This window comes from Pyrus communis, chromosome 7, assembly GCF_963583255.1.
Source record: "Pyrus communis chromosome 7, drPyrComm1.1, whole genome shotgun sequence".
In the NCBI taxonomy this organism is placed as follows: Eukaryota; Viridiplantae; Streptophyta; class Magnoliopsida; order Rosales; family Rosaceae; genus Pyrus; species Pyrus communis.
The window spans coordinates 1458254-1474901 of NC_084809.1; the positions used below are offsets into that span (position 1 = coordinate 1458254).

At 40.1% G+C, this 16648-nt stretch overlaps 3 protein-coding genes across 4 annotated transcripts; 1 reads left to right on the forward strand and 2 right to left on the reverse strand.

The window, feature by feature from the left end:
* The first annotated feature begins 420 nt into the window (after positions 1–420).
* On the forward strand, positions 421–2503 carry LOC137738997 (pentatricopeptide repeat-containing protein At5g40400). The gene has a single exon (XM_068478472.1). The coding sequence runs from the start codon at positions 453–455 to the stop codon at positions 2388–2390; it is 1938 nt and encodes a 645-aa protein (XP_068334573.1). The 5' UTR covers positions 421–452; the 3' UTR covers positions 2391–2503.
* A 181-nt stretch (positions 2504–2684) lies between these two features.
* On the reverse strand, positions 2685–8806 carry LOC137738996 (zinc finger CCCH domain-containing protein 41-like). 2 transcript variants are annotated; one of them, XM_068478471.1, is made up of 5 exons: positions 8525–8806; positions 7051–7928; positions 5260–6462; positions 4621–4968; positions 2685–3905 (listed from the first exon to the last, which is right to left on the reverse strand). In XM_068478471.1, the coding sequence occupies exons 2-5, from the start codon at positions 7852–7854 to the stop codon at positions 3441–3443; spliced, it is 2820 nt and encodes a 939-aa protein (XP_068334572.1). In that variant the 5' UTR covers positions 7855–7928; positions 8525–8806; the 3' UTR covers positions 2685–3440. The 2 variants fall into 2 exon arrangements, with proteins under 2 accessions (XP_068334572.1, XP_068334571.1); XM_068478470.1 differs by having other exon boundaries at positions 3040–3905; positions 7051–7904.
* A 543-nt stretch (positions 8807–9349) lies between these two features.
* LOC137738998 (uncharacterized) lies at positions 9350–12558 on the reverse strand. The gene is made up of 3 exons (XM_068478473.1): positions 12101–12558; positions 11175–11444; positions 9350–10769 (listed from the first exon to the last, which is right to left on the reverse strand). Exons 1-3 carry the CDS (start codon positions 12464–12466, stop codon positions 9654–9656), a joined length of 1752 nt encoding a protein of 583 aa, XP_068334574.1. The 5' UTR covers positions 12467–12558; the 3' UTR covers positions 9350–9653.
* Between the last annotated feature and the right edge of the window lie 4090 nt (positions 12559–16648).

The window sequence follows — 16648 nt, forward strand, 5'->3', positions numbered from 1 at the left end:
GAACTTAAATAAAAGTGTCCTTACCAAATAGTAAAAATACGGTGTCTTGCTAAAAAATGACGGTTGCAAGTTAACAAGGTTTTTCGTTTTGTGAGGATTAAGAGAATGCCTATCGTAACGAGTAATTTTTTCACTGCATCAAAGCTCGACATAAAAAAATATACCCCGCTCATTTCTTATTTCTAAATAATCACATGACGAAAGTCCGTCAAATGATTGTAAAAAGTCATAAATGCCCTTACTTATTCCGGTCTATAGCAGGGTAGAAAAGACTTTATCTATTTTTCTTTTTTGTCGAATTGACCCCAAGATCATTTATCTTTATTCGAAAATATTTTCCGAATGGTCCCAATATTTTGTTTATTTACACTTCCAGATGTCCAATTACAGAGTCACAGTCACAGATGCCTTTCTCTCTCGCGCGCTCCTGACCATCTCTCTCGAGCTAGCAAATGAGTCGCGCTTCAACTCGTTCCGTAACTCGGACCTGGGTTTTACCGACGAACTCTCGCAGTCGCAGAAAACCATTTTCCCCCATTAATTTCTCACCAAAAATCTCAGCTTTCTCTTCTTCTTCTTCTTCTTCTTCGTCAGCACTGCAGACAATCCCAGACTCTCCCTACAAACCAATCTCCAACCCAATCTCCAACCCACTTTACCATTTTCTCCCCCAAACCCAAAACCCTAACAACACAGTCGATCTCATCTGCTCCTCCCTCAAGCAAGGAAAACCCCATCTTGCCCTCCTCCAAAATGACATCAAAGGGCTTCTTCCCCACCTGGGTGCGCGGGAAATTTCGAGGGTTTTACTCAGGTTTCAATCCGATCACTCCTCGGCTGTTGCTTTTTTCAACTGGGTCAAAAATGATTTGGGTCTCAGACCCTCCACCCAGAATTACTGCATTGTTGTTCATATTCTTGCGTGCTGTAAAAAGTTCCCGAAAGCCATGAATTTGTTGAGGGAGTTGATAGTGTTGTTGGGTAGAGATGTTTCACCAAAAGATGACATTTTTCGGAGTTTGGTTTCGTGCACCGAAGATTGCAACTGGGATCCGGTTGTTTTCGATATGCTCATCAAGGCTTATGTGAAAGCAGGTATGATCAGAGATGGTTTAAGCACTTTTAGAAAGATTGTAGATGTTGGTTTTGTTCCGAGTGTGGTTTCTTGTAATTGTCTCTTGAATGGGTTGGTGAAGTTGAATCGAATTGATCAGTGTTGGGATGTGTATGAGGAGATGGGAAGGATTGGGATACACCCAAATGTGTATACTTTCAATATTTTGATCAATGTTTTGTGTAAAGATGGAGATGTCGAGAAAGTGAATGCGTTTATGGAGAAGATTGAAGAAGAAGGATTTGATCCGGATATTGTGACGTATAACACGCTGATTAGTAGCTATTGTCGAAAAGGAAGGATGGAAGATGCATTTTATTTGTATAAGATCATGTATAGGAGAGGTGTGGTGCCGGATATGGTTTCGTACACTGCCTTGATGAATGGTCTTTGTAAGCAAGGGAAGGTAAGGGAGGCTCATCAGATTTTTCATCGGATGGTCGATAGGGGGTTGGATCAAGACGCTGTGACGTATAACACTCTTATTAGTGGTTATTGCCGCGAGGGGAAGATGCAAGAGTGCAGATTACTGTTGCACGAGATGATCAGAAAGGGAATTTGTCCAGATGATTTCACTTGTCGGGTAGTCGTAGAAGGATATGGCAAAGAAGGTAAACTGCTCTCTGCTCTGAATTTGGTCGTCGAGCTTCAAAAATTTCAGATATCGATTTCTCATCGTATTTACGATTATCTAATAGTTGCATTGTGTCGAGAAAATCATCCGTTTGCAGCTAAAAGTCTATTAGAAAGAAGTTTCCAGGATGGTTATCTTCCTGGTTTGGATACCTATAACAATCTAATCGAGTCTCTCTGCGAAAGCCACCACTTTACAGAGGCATTGCTTTTGAAAACCGAGATGGTATGTAAGAACATTAAACCCAATCTTACGACATACAGAACTCTAATTTGCTGTCTCTGCCAAACAAACAGAACAGCAGAAGGTGAATCGCTAATGGAAGAGATGACTGAATCCGGTTTGGCTCCTGATCTCGAAATATGCAGGGCGTTGATAAAGGGGTACTGCAACGAAAGAGATGTCGATAAAGCGGAAGCTTTGTTAGGATTCTTTGCCAAAGAATTTCAAGTTTTTGACAGTGAAAGTTACAATGCACTTGTCCAGGTTTTGTGTGAGGATGGTGATATGGCTAAGTTGCTGGAGTTGCAGGAGAGGATGATGAAACTAGGGTTTGCGCCGAACAGCCTTACGTTTAAGTATGTGATCCATGGATTGTGGAAAACTGCGACGCCGGATAAAGAAAAACTTTGTGTGTTATAAGTCACGATTTTTTATCGGTTTCTGCCAATTTCTTGAAAAACCATTGAAAATCCTGTTTCATGTCATTTCTGTTGCATCCTCAGCTTCTTAAAAGTTTTTATTTTTTTATTTTTTTTTCCTTAACAAACGATATTATCTATACTAATGAGGAAGAGCTAAGCTTCTTAAAAGTTTATGTTAGCCATTTCAGAGGTTTTCCGAACAGTCGGATATGACTTCCGAGCCAAGCTGGTATTTTGCCTTTTTTTTTTTTTTTTTTTTTTTTTTCAAACTTTAAAAATTCTTAAAAAGTTACTTTTTGGGTCTCGATAAATTGGAAGACCGCTCTTAAAGGCTTACTAGTCAATTTTTATTTTTTTACAAAAATGACATGAAAAGTAAAAGTAATTATCGGAATGTCGGTCATGCCATGACTTGCATCTTTCTTGGTGCTTTGGCCAAGCCAAAAAATGCCGAATGCGCGTCATGGCATGCCAAGCCTCGCTAGATGACATGTCGGCTACCTAAAAGTTCACGAAGGTAATCGGCTAAAATTAAAATCAAAAGGAAAAATAGACAATTCCTAAAAGTTCCAGGGGAAATCGGCGAATACCTCTGTGTACGCATTTCACAGGGCAGATATACAGAAACAGAAACAGAAACGCAATGGCATCGGACTCCAGTGAGAATTTAGTAAAAGAAGTGGATTTGGATCTATCAACTTACATAAAACAGAAAGGGAATAGAAACCCCAAGTAATTTTTCTATGTAACAATCTAAATGTTTCAACAGAAATTTTCAACTTTAATGCTTATTCTTGTTCCTACACTTATCTAAGAAGAAAGACGACCGACGCCGACGGACATGATACACCACTCAACTATCCTCAGGTGGATGTCAAAAATTAAGGCAATTCCCTTTTTACAGATCCCATGCGTGCAATAATAAACACTGGAAAAATAAAAATTTAAACAATTGCTAATTTAAATAAGGTTTTCCTGGAAGAATTAGAATTTCTCCGATTTAACGTTTACCTGACTGTACAAATCCGAAAATTAGCCCGCGTTTAGATTACAATGCATCGCCCTGAGATGACTCTTTGTCGCCTGATGTTGACCTTGGACTAGGCTCGGCATGTTCATCCGATTCCATGTCCTCAACGCCACTTATTTGTTCAGAATGTTCTGGTCCATTTCTTGATGCAGCAGCTTCCTGGGAATCAATGCATGCTTCTTTATCTGCAGGCTGAGCATCAGCTAGTAATGGCCCCTTAGGAGTGGTAGATGGAGAGTTTTCTCTACCACTGCGGTCATTGCCGGTACTAGATGTCAGCCACATAAATTTCAGATCGTGTCCTTCCCAGCATTTACCATTGAGAAATGCCCTCTCTGCTGAGCGGCGTGTTGTGAAAGTTATACGAGCTGGGCAATCTTTTGATTTTTCCAACTCACTATCACCTTCACGGGATTCCAAATCTTCGAATTCCGCATTAGAAAGATCACCATAGGGTGAAAAGTGTTCCTTCATAATAGCAACCTACAATGAACAAAACATCAGTTTACCTTTCGTTGATACATACATAAAATATCTCAAGCCGGACTGATTCCAGACCATTTCATTATGATAAAACTGAAAATACAAAGGATATATGAAAAAAAAAACTTAAAAGGAGAAACAAAAAGAAGCCTATTTGCATGGCGTCGGCTACTTGAATGAAAGGAAAGAGTGAAAAGCATTTAAATTCCTAATTGAAAGAAAAACTGCAGGCTCTCACTGTTACATGTTCCCATGTAGTTGATGAGGGTCTTTTTCACCTTTTGCGTACAAAATCTTTACTATGATAATCTGTTTTCATGAAAATACTCTTTCTTCTTTTAATAGACAAGTTAAACTAAACAATGGCCAAAACCAAATGCGCAAGGTAAGGTCTTTCATGACTAGGATTTATGTTGTAGACTAGCATGTTTGCATTCGATAGAAATGATTTTGTGCATCTGCTAGAACTTTTACCTGATTTCTTTAGTAATGGGATCTAAAGTATTGCATGAATTCCTAATCAATGGTCCTAATGCCTCATCTCATGTCACTATCTTTCAATCTTACCATACTAACTAGAAAACAGACGCATTGCTTTATTGCTCATGATTATAATCTACATAATCTCGGACATCAAAGAGCAGAGTGTTTTCCGATTAGAAAAGTGCAACCATAAAATACAATTTCCGAGAGAGAGAGAGAGAGGGAGACTTACATTTGCAAATCCAGCTGGTAAAGGAGGAAGAATTTTAAAACCAGTAGGACGGTTGTCTAATTTATATCTATTCAAAGGAGAAGGTAAACCCAGTGGTCCCAATGGACGTATAGTCTGCAGCTTCAAGCTAGGAGATTGCTGCAGCACCACAGGTGTACTGGGTTTTGGACTACAGGACACAATGCTCTCCCCTGATTTGTTCTTATCAGTCATTTCAGCATGCATTGCATCCGCAGGAGCAGGATTTGAGGAGCTTGGAGTCACAGCTTTACCAGCTTCGGTTGTTGTTCCCACTTTGGGTCTCTTAGCAGCTTGCTCTGTGTCTGTCTCACCCTTGGGTCCAGTAGCCTGCAAAAGGTCAAACCTTGATAATCACCGCTAATGAAAGAACATAGTTCTATAACTACCTCACTAATAAATTTGCCTCAACAACTTTATACACATCAATTTCAAACCTTTTCAGGGTACTCTTTGAAACCATTAAAACAGATTGTCTTGGCAAAGAAGAATAGTAATGCACATTAGCATAGCACTATAAGTTATAACATAAGAAAATTAGCAAGCCAGGATGTTATATGCCTCATACCAAACAACATTAGCAAGAAAATGAAACATTCAAGGCAAGGGCATTTGGTTTACTTGTTTCTCAAGCTTGTCCAACTGACGACGAAAGTCATTCCTTTTCTGGGCCAGCATTTCCTGCTTCTTGCGAAGTTCCTCCTTCAACTGCTCTAAACTATCTAGCTTTTTCTGCAGAGGTGGGGCCTTGGGACCATTTGAGGTGATAGGCTTGGAGTTATTAATGGCAGGTAGAGAAGCATCAGATGCATGGACAATACTATCCTTTGGAGCAGCAGATTGAAGATTATCCTTGCTAATGCTAGCACCAGATGAATGGGGTGGCACTGAACCAGTTGTTACACCATGGGGAGTTCCAGAAAAAATACTGGGAGTGCCTGTCCCCTCATCAGGAATCCTATCACGATTAGCCCACCACAACCTGATAAATCGGTTACCCATTACAGCATCAGGTGCCGTTAAAGCAGCTTCAGCCTCTTCCCTCCTTGAAAACTGGATAAAAGCTCGTTCACTATTTGATGGAATATAGATGTCAATGACCTCTCCAAATTTTTGAAAATGAGAAAGAAGAGCCTCCCTTTTGTTGTTTTTCTGAGGGATGCCATAGACAAATAGAGTACGCAGTGCTTTTTGAGATGGCCTCCGAATGTTACGAGTGGAATCAAAAGGCGTCTTGGGTAATGAATCCATAGTGTTTGGGCCATCCTCTGCAATTATACGCTTTCCTTGACGCAGTGGTGTTTGAATGTTGACTAATGCCTCCTTACCTTCATTCGTATCACTCTCAATATAATCTGAAGAATTTATTACAGGATCAATTTTCTCCTTCACATCTAATCTACTTTTTGAACTACCAATTCTACCCCACACGGACATGCTTGTACTCTGTGAACTGGAAGCTGTCCCAACGCTTCTAATTGGGAATTCATTATCAGCATCGTTCGACAAGGTTTCAGTTTCATCATTCCTGGGTGATTGCAGGCCTAGTAGGGCATTTGAGGTTTCGGGACAGTTATTATTCCACAGGGGTTGATCAGGGTCATACAAATCAGCACCATCTGCATAACCAGGACCAGAATATGAACCATTCAAGCCCAAGCCATCATCAGTGACAGCAGTCTTGCTCGTTTTTCCATATAAGCTTTTGCTATTCAGCAATGCAGTTGAGGATGCACTCACTGATGGTAGAGATCCAGGGCCTGTGGGTTTTCCCAGTAAGTGTGCATTCGGAATTGAAACAGGGAGGTTGAACTGAGAAAGACTCTGTAATAGAAAGAAAATAGGACACAAATAAAAAACAGGCCAAAAAGGAAATAAAGTTTAAAAATAATGAAACTCACATCCAAAAGAAATCCCAGCATTACTAAATGCATGAATGAGTTCAGGTCAAGCGATTCATTTGTGTTGTGAAAATAATACGACACCAAAAAAAAAAAAAAAAGCTCATCTAGTCACAACCTATAGATTTAAGGCCAAAATATGGCATGCACATACGAATGCTTCTACACTATATAATTAAACAGTCAGGCATAATGACTGGAAAGACGGTTGACGGTGCATACTGAAATATAATGCAGAGCTGCATCATCTCTCCCTCTAAGTACTTGCATGAAACATTCAAGTTGTCGCCAAGTTGTTAAATAAAACATTATAATTTGCCAAGAAAAAAGTGCTACATTAAGGTGAATTTTTCACATAAAACACCTGAACCCAGGGGATGTGGAGTGATCCTCAGTCAAGAGGCTTTGCCACAAAAACAAAAAAAGAGATCCCTACTTTTCAAGACATTGTGCAGTGTCAAATATGCTACTGATGTTCAAGTAACAGGAAAGATGTACAGGATAAATGTACCTGGACATCTTCAATAACAATCCGATTCACACCATGCTCCATTGGGCACATATCTCCTCTAAGACAAAATCCACGCTCCTCAAAGTCTCTACATCTTGGGAGAGGAATCCCCATGTTTAATGAAGAATGGATTGGTGGTCGGAGTGTTCCTTGCAAGCCAATGGAATGTAGTGTATCCATGGAACCATTTGGTATTCCTGGAATCAATCCAAATGCATTCCAGGATCCACTTTGTGCACTGGAAACATTTGGCAATCCACGCCCGGGAAAAAGACTCGGACGAATGGAGCCCTGCTGAACCATTTGAGAAGCAAAATCTGAGTTGAACCTAGGACCACGTTGGCTCCATGATCCATAGTCCCTTCCTCTTCCCCTACCAGGAGCAAGGTCTCCAGGAAATGCTTGGTTTGCCCGGATTCTTTGATTTAAATCAAAAGGTGCTCGAGGCAGTGATGTTGACCCCGGGCGTCTTTTATCAAACTTTACAGAAAAGTCAGTGGAATTTTGATTTCTCCATGGTGTACTCGCTTGAGAGTCATTATCCCTAAAAGAGTTCCCGTTTACAAAAGGTTTGTTTCGGTTTCTGAATGGCCTTGTTATAACTTGATCAAGAGTATCTGTCTCCAAAGACTGAGAGCGAGTGTCTCGTCTACGATGCTTGTGGTTTCGATCGTCATCATCATCATCACTTAATTCCTTCTCCTCAGGATCACTAATGCAATCAGAAGGAGAAAGGCCCCCCGGTTTTGGAGATGAAACTTTTAACTCCATTGATCCTTCAAAATCAATAGAAAGTTGGCTCATGCCACCAATAGTTCCAGTTTCCAAGTGCAGAAACCAAATCACTTGTTTGCCTACAAATATTCCAGCGAAAAAACCTATAATTACTTTCCCAGAAAGACAAAAAGAAAAATGAAAATAATCAGAACGGACAATCATCTCCATTTAAGAGAAAATACGATTGAGACACAAAAAAACATTTGAGGTGCCCAAACACCGAAATCCTTTCACCATAACCGTATCAACATAATACACATAGTGCAATCAACATACACGCGCCAACGCAAATTTATAAGCTACTTAACCGCCACCCTGAAATAATTGAACTTTTCTACACAAGAATTGCATTCAATTTCAGTACTTCATCTTCACTAATTATCTAAAAAAGAACGATGATCGTCGAACCACTTAAATCAACATTCTAATGAAATGCTTGATGCCCAAAGCAATGAGTAATATACCGAAAACCCAAATAGTAATCACCAACCAATACCTAAATACAATTTTATAGACATTGGTAGGTGCTACCAAATTAAACTCCTAAAATCCATAGGCTTTCACAATTACATAAAAAACGATAAGTAATCAAATACAACCAACAGAATTAAACCTTACGAATTTGATTTGGCGATCATAATTTTAGGTTTAGAACGAACAGCAAAATAAAATCAAACAATTAAGCATAAAATCTTACAGATTGTTCCACAAGATTCGAGCAACAAATGCCTCCTGAAGCTTCACGCATGGGGATTGGTTCAGCTACGATACGCAGCGCGAAGCAATCCGCCGAGGGCATGGATGCAAATTTACGGAAGATACATAGCTGCAGAGGGAAGGGGGTGAGGGGCAAGGATCGTAAAAAGTGGTAATCGAGGGGGGTTTATCCAAGTGGGGGAGAGAGAGAGAGAGAGGGGTTTTGCGACTGTGACTTGTTTGGGGGTTTGGAGAGCTTGTGCGGAGCAAAACAGGATTTCTGAGAGAGACGACGCTGTGCCAAAATTTGGAATACATGAAATAGTGTGGGGACGAAAAATAGAGCTGCAAAATTGCAATTTTCTACTATATCTTTTGTAAAATTATGAAAGTGTCTCAAAAGATTTTATTTTTTACAAACAAGCCACAATACGCCACACCTAATAAGTATCAAAGCATCAAACTTTCTTTAACAACCGGTATCTCAATGCATTAAGAGCATTCAATTTGCACCTAAAATCTCGAATTCAAATCCACCTCTCAAATAAATAGTATCAGACTTACTACAGACATATTTCGTTATTGCATCCCTAAAAATGAACATAATACCTTCGTTAACTAGGTCAAGACCAGATAATGCCAAACCAACCGTTCATACGGAAGACTATTGTTTTCATTCAATTTTTTATACAAGTTCAGAAGGGATTCTTTCTTTATTAATGGCACCTTAATACATCCATTTCCACGTCGAAGTTAGGTCAATTGACCAGAACACTATGCGCTTCCTTCCAATCGGGATTAGACCAGTTGACCAGGACGCTGAGCCTTCGTTCCAATCGAGTTCGACCCCTTCTAATATATTAGAATAGTTACGCATACCAATTGTCAAGTAAGATGAAAATTACAAAAAAGAAAATGTACAATGAGTAAAGAAGTGGTATAACACAACATACCGCTTCCACTTATTACGAGTAAATACACAAATGATAGGTAGAGAGATCGAGCAAGAGAAATGAAATACAAGAGAAAAAGCAAAGCACATAAAGGGGTGTAATCTCCTAAGTTCCAAGCGATAGATGATCTAGAAACAAGTGATACTTCATGTACATCAGTCCGAAACCCACACCATACTATCGGCCATACCAACCCCGGGGCGGCTGAACATCCCCGTCATTCATCAACTTATCTAGCACCACATTGAGGTCAACTGACTGGCCGCTGTCTGTCAGCTTCCGAACTGCGGCCCTGACTTGGTCTCTGGAGAAGCCCATAGTTGCCACTTGGTCAATCACATCATCAATGGGTGCTCTGCTTCCACTACCGGATGAAGGTGAACTGCCACCCGGCCCAGATGGAGTAGGATTGGCATGTGGTAGCACCCTAGCAGTTGGGAGCTGTGGGTAACCACTGCCTCCACTTTGAGTTGTAGTAGCAGAAGAGTGATGTTGGGGTTTCATTGAGGAGCTGCCGCCATATTGAGAAGGTGGTCCACCGTATTGGTATGATTCACCAAGCCCAGATGGAGGGTTATACCCGGAAGGATACCCTGAACTGGGTCTGCTAGAAGGTGGCTCATATACATTTGCAGCTGGACTGTAATACTGTTGGGGTGGGGGAAGACTGCTGGGCGTATGAGAAGGTGGCTGCCGAAGACCAGGTGGGTAGTTCTGGGAAGGAATATAAGGCGACTCTTCAGGGTGGTGGCCTAGTGTAGGCTGGATCTGAGAGGGATTAACAGGGGCAAGCGAAGGGTGCTGTTGAGGCAGCTGAGGTGGTGGCTGGGAATACTGTGGTTGAGTGGTAGGTTGAAATTGTTGATGTGGTGGCACTGGAGGAGGCGGAACTGGCTGCTGGCCTGGAGGTAATTGGTATTGCTGATTTGGAGCTTCTTGAGTTTGACCAGGGGCTGGGAAATAAGGGTCTCGCTGAGGAACGGGAGGGATCTGGTTCTGAGAGAACTGATTTGGATGTTGAACTGTATGTGGTACACTTTGGGGCATAGGTTGGGGAGGAGCATTTGGATGAGAGACAGCAGGAAGTGAGGGAGGAAGATTCACAGGGGGATGAATTTGTTGGTGAGAATGTTGAGGAGTAGAGGCGGCTGTCTGCCCAGAATCCACATGTCCAGCATTCTGAGGTTCCGGTTGAGGGTCTACCTTGGCATTGGATAATTGTATCCTTGCAAGATTCAGTTGAGCCTCTACTATTTCTTGCTTATCCTTCATATCCTTAACACCTGTTTGCACCTGTGTGTGTTGTTGACAAAAACCAAAGGGAGAAGCATGTTCAACAAAGCAGCATGAACACATTGGCCAACAACAAAGAAACATAAACATATAGGGCTAGTAAAAAAATATACTTCCGTCCGGTTTTCATGCTAAATCAACCAAAAACAATAAACCTTACTAGCTAGATCTTTCTGTAATCATACTTGGAGTAATCTTGTCGGGGTAAACATGTTTCCCAAAACTACCAACTTAAATGCCTAAAAGGGGATAAGTAGACATGAATTGGCCGTGTAGCACACAGACAAAACTTAAGAACAAATGCTGGTCAGATGAATAGATGAACTACTCCAAGATGAAAAGAAGACCAAATGCAACCAAGATGTAAAGTGCACACCAAAAAAGAAGGGTAAAGAGGCAACATACATCTCTAAGAATACCCTCCAACTGTCGCATCTTTCCATCAGCATTCCCATGATTGTTTCCAACAGAGATCTTCAAATCATCGACAGAATTCTCAAGATTGCGGGTTCTGCTCTCTAGTTGTGTTAGTCGTGCACTAACACCTTCCAACACATGTAGCAAATTATCAGTATGCTTCTTCATGGTCTGGTCAATCTCTGACACAATTGCGGCATTGTGGTCCTTCTCTAAAATAAGTTTTCCAGGTTCCAGGGAATCCATTGAACCATAATTCTGTAGAAAACAAGGAAAGAGTATCACCATGTAAATGTAAATAAACCACACGATAAAACCCACATACAGTTATCGCTCATATATCCCTTTCCAATTGTATACAACAAGGATAAAAGCCCATCATGGTCGACAACACATTAATGCTTCTCATAACATCATCTACAACCGATCTACTCCTAAATAATACATAACATAAATCGAAACAAGATCAATCAAAAAGCCGCCATGCTAGGACAGGCTCCGCCCATGGGAAAATTCGGTATAATCCCTCCATTAACAACAAACCCAAAATTTCAAAATGCTAACAACAAACAAAACTATACAAAATCTCACTACAGAAAGAAATTAAACGTATATGTTGATGCATGTATTGACTGCCTACTTATGAAATTGTTCTTACTCAACTGACGGGTCATTCAATTCCCCAAGCAATCTAATGTAGCTTTACAGAAAAATTGCAGATTCAATTAGATCAATAGTTCTTGATATCATCATATAATCTATTGGACTTCCAACTTTAAAAGTTAAATTCAAGTCCAAGTGAAAATCGAAGAACCAGAAAAGGCTCCGCGATTCCGATTCACTTCCGATCACTATGACGAGTTTACACGCAAATGCAACCATGAAATTAAGCAGTTAATGGAAGAAATTATTACCCTGATTGGAGATGCAGTTTTCGACTTGGACTCGCCGGAGTTCCAAGCCCTAGTCGCTCCTCCTCCTCCGAGATTGGGCGCAGCATCTAAACTCCGCGACGGCGAAGAAGCACCGACGACGGGGCGAATCGGCTGGAAATCGTAGCTGGGAAGCATCTCCTGATACTCCTTCTTGGAGATCCCATTTCCATGGCCGGCACCGCCGACCTGATGCTCTTCTTCTCCTCCGCCGTCTTTGCGGTGGCTGTTGTTAGCGTTGGTGTTCATCTTGATCAGGTCGATGAAGTCGTCGCTGTGATGCTGCTGCTGCGTCGAGCCCTGCGACAGATCCATTATCTGCTTGTCCATAAACGACGTCGTGTTCATCGAGGAAATCCAACCGCGGGCCGAGATTTTGGATGCTCCTTCTCGGGTTTTGGGGAATTGATATTATATTGATGTTCGACGAAGTTATGAATTAAAATTGCTTCGTTGCGACGTAAAAGCCGAATTATATAGGACTTTGGATATCTTAATTGTATTTATTTATTTATTTATGTTGCAATCATATTTAGAATAAAATGTGATTGTGTAAATTCTAATATGTATATATGAATATATCTTATATTCATATTAGGAGTTGATTACATATTAAGAGTTGTAATTCTAAAAATGTAAGGTTTTTGACTATCGTACTAGTATAAATAAAGGCACAATGAGATGATACAAAACATATCTCACAATTAAATCATTATCTCCTCTCTCTAGTTGTCGTGGACCCCTTCTCTCTCTAATCTCTTAGATAGTTCAATCAAATAGGCCTACAACATGTTATCAGCATACTCTTACCAGAAGCTGAGAAATTGACGGATTGTATGAGGAGGATATCTTCCACAAAATTCAAAGGCTTATCTTAGTTTTCTGCTAATCATGTACGCTTAATATAAAGGAAGATATTTAAAACGTCCACTAAAACTAAGGAATTGACGGATCATAGAAGGATGCTATCTTCTACAAAATTCAAAGGCTTGCCTTGGTTTTCTGCTAATCAGGTATGTTTAAAATAAATGAAGATATTTGAAACGTCCACAAAAGCTAAAGAATTGACGAATCGTAGGAGGAGGCTATATTACACAAAATTGAAAGGCTTACCTTGGTTTTCTGCTAATCAAATACGCTTAAAATAAAGGAAGATATTTGAAACGTCCACAAAGCATGAAAACATTCCTCATGATGCATGAACCCCTCTATGTTTATATTTTCCTTACAATTTATATATTGTATATGTTTATATATTTGTCAATATATATATATATATATTTGTTTCATGCATTACGCAATTATATTTGCTATGTGGAATTGTGAGTCAAAGCATATAAAAAAAATTACAAGCAATTTTAGGTTTTTTTAAAAAACCCTAACATGTCGGAAAAAAAATCTGGGTTGATTAGCCCTATTGCTTACAGCCCTCGGTCCAAACCCCTGAGTCCAACACGGCCTAACCTATTTGATGGGCCCTTGGCTTGCTGGGCTTGACCCTCCCAACCTACGTGTCGCAAAGCCAACGTAGTAGGTTAGGCTTCTTTTGCCCCAAACCCAACCCATGGACAACTGTTGCTAGCCCTAACACTTACCCTCCCTCATTCGCCCCAAACCAGAAAACTAGTTGCGGCTGGGGTTTCTCTCGCGCCCGTATGCCTCTGGGCTACCCATGCACTATGGTTTAGGCTCAATCACACTAGCGGCTTGCTGCTAGGCTCCTGTCACTCGGGCCGTGGGCTATTATGGCAACCACACTCGAGCCCTTTGCTCACGGCACCGAGCCTAATTTTGGGTTATGGTATTTTCGACCCAACGTTATAATTTTAACATTATTTTGCTTCTACAGTCGACCATGTATGGCCCGATTTATTGAATTAATTAAAAGTGACCTGCAGTCCATTAATCTGATAATGAATCCAAAATTATTGACCTAAATATCACTTTTGGACATTAACGATTCAATAATTTATTTTTATACTTTGAATCGTTGACATACTTTTGTAGTAACAAATCTCTCACACTTAAGTTCCTGAAGAACCTCAAATCCACTACACTTAAATTAGTATATTGCATTCTGTCTTTCTTGTAGGAACCTCTCCTTATGAACTAATTGTTCATAAAAATTAAATTGAACCTGTAGTTTCAAATTTAGTGCTTTTGAAACCCGAAGTTTTCATTCAAACCATACCACATGAAACCTGTAGTTTTCATGCATAAATTAAACCAATACATGTTTATAGAACCTGTATGTTTTACGATATATGTCTATGGTTTACCATATGACTAATCACTTTTTTTCCCTCTGTTTTAGGGACATGTCGAACTTGAACAAGCTCGATTTCACCGCTCTAGAAGTCTCCGGAAGAAACTATCTGAAGTGGGTTCAAGACGTAAGGCTTCATCTAACTGCAAAAGGTATTAGAGCCACCATCGAGGCACCCGCTGACAACAAACCTGTCGACGAAACTCAAAAGGCTAATGCAATGATCTTCATTCAAAGACACATCCATGATGCACTGCAGACCGAATACCTCGGTTTAAGAGGATCCACGCACCCTCTGGCTTGCTCTGGCTGACTGTTTCGATTACTAGAAAGACATTTACTTGTCTGAAGCAAGACATGACTGGCAGTATCTTCTCTTCCAAGACTTTAAATCCGTGAATAAGTACAACTCTAAAGTTTGTAGAATCTGTTCACTGCTGAAATTCTGTAAAGTGGAACTAACCGAATCAAATCTCCTGGAGAAGACCTATTCGACATTCATGCCACCAATATTATCCTGCAGCAACAATATAGGGTACATAAATTCACCAAATTTTCAGATTTGATCTCTATTTTACTTATCGCTGAAAAGCAAAACCAACTTTTGATGAAGAATTATCAAGCTCGACCTACTGGTTCGAACGTTGGGCCTGAAACGCATGCGACCAATTCTAGCATCCACAAATAACAAAAGAACCATCCTGGCTGTGGCAATGGGCAGCAAGCCCAACCATGGGCCCAAGGTCAACAGAGTGCTGCACCTAAGGAAGGAAATGTGACCCAACAGCATCCACCACTTGACCCTAAGGCCCCAAACTTTAAGAACAAGGGAAAGCTTCCGTTCAGTTAGCTTCTACTGAAATGGATATGTGCTATCGATGTGGATCAAGGGATCATTGGTCACATGTATGCCGAGTCTCCCATAAGGCTATTGCCAAGTATCATTCCCATCGTGAGTCTAACTTTGCACTTGTGGATCATCTGGAAGATGCTACTACATCAATGGAGATATCGGATTTTAAGGAGGCGTCAACTCCTATGGATGAATAAATTAGACATATTTTTAGGGTGTTTACCCCTAGTGGCAGAACCTACTAGGAGTGGCCGGCCCCTTCCCCTTATTTTTCTAGGTCTATGGTTTAATTTTGAACAATTTTTCTAAGTTTTTGGAATAATTTGTTTGGTTTTGGTTTGTTTTAAATTATGGATTGTTACGTGATGGATATTATTTCTCGAATTGCTTAATTGAATGAATGGAATTATATTTATGCATATGACCAATTCAATCAATTTATTTCTAGGCATGTCTAGTGGGGAAGTTAGTTGTCTGGGAGATAATGCAACCACGCACACCATATTACGTGAACAACATTATTTTACTAACTTAATACCTAAGAAAGGTCATTTGACAACTCTCTCAGCCCCGTCCAACCTGATTGAAGGATACGAAAAGGCATGTATCATGTTGTCCAATGGTATTACTTAACCATTAAGGAGACACTCTATTCTCCACGTTCCTGAAGAACGTTGCTGAGTTTTAGAGATATTCGAGATAATCAATATCATATTGAAACTACTGAAGATAATGGTTCTGAATTTCTTTGTATCGCTTCGTACAAATATGGCCAGAAGCGTATTCACGAGAAGTTGGAATGTCTCCCGAGTGGGTTGTACATCACAACCATTCGCGGCATAAAAGCCCACAATGTGGCCGGCCTTATGCCTGAGTTCCAAGACACTTTGTTGCTTTGGCATGACCATTTGGGACATCATGGACGTGACATGATGCGCCGTATCCTCAAATCATCACATGGGCATCAGTTACCTCTCTATATTGGATTCTCGCCGTGCAAAGCATGTTCTATATGGAAGTTGAATACTCAACCCTCACATACAAAGATTATTCACGACCCCCCCTAAATTTCTTTAGATGATTCAAGGGGACATTTGTGGACCTATTCAACTAACATGCGGACCATTTCGATACTTTATAGTGTTGGTTGACACAATAATGCTACAATTTAGCAATAATTATCTACAATTTAAAATATTTTCTTTCCAAAATAGTTTAAAATATTTTTAAATCCCCCAAAATCAAACGTATCCAAACAAAATTTTCTCTTAGTATGTTAAGAGAAAATAGGATTGGAAATAATACAAATGTACCAATACACAATGTGTACAAAATAAAATGTACCAATATTAACAATATGTATCAAATCAAACGTACCAAAATTGCAAATAAATGTACAAATTAATGATTT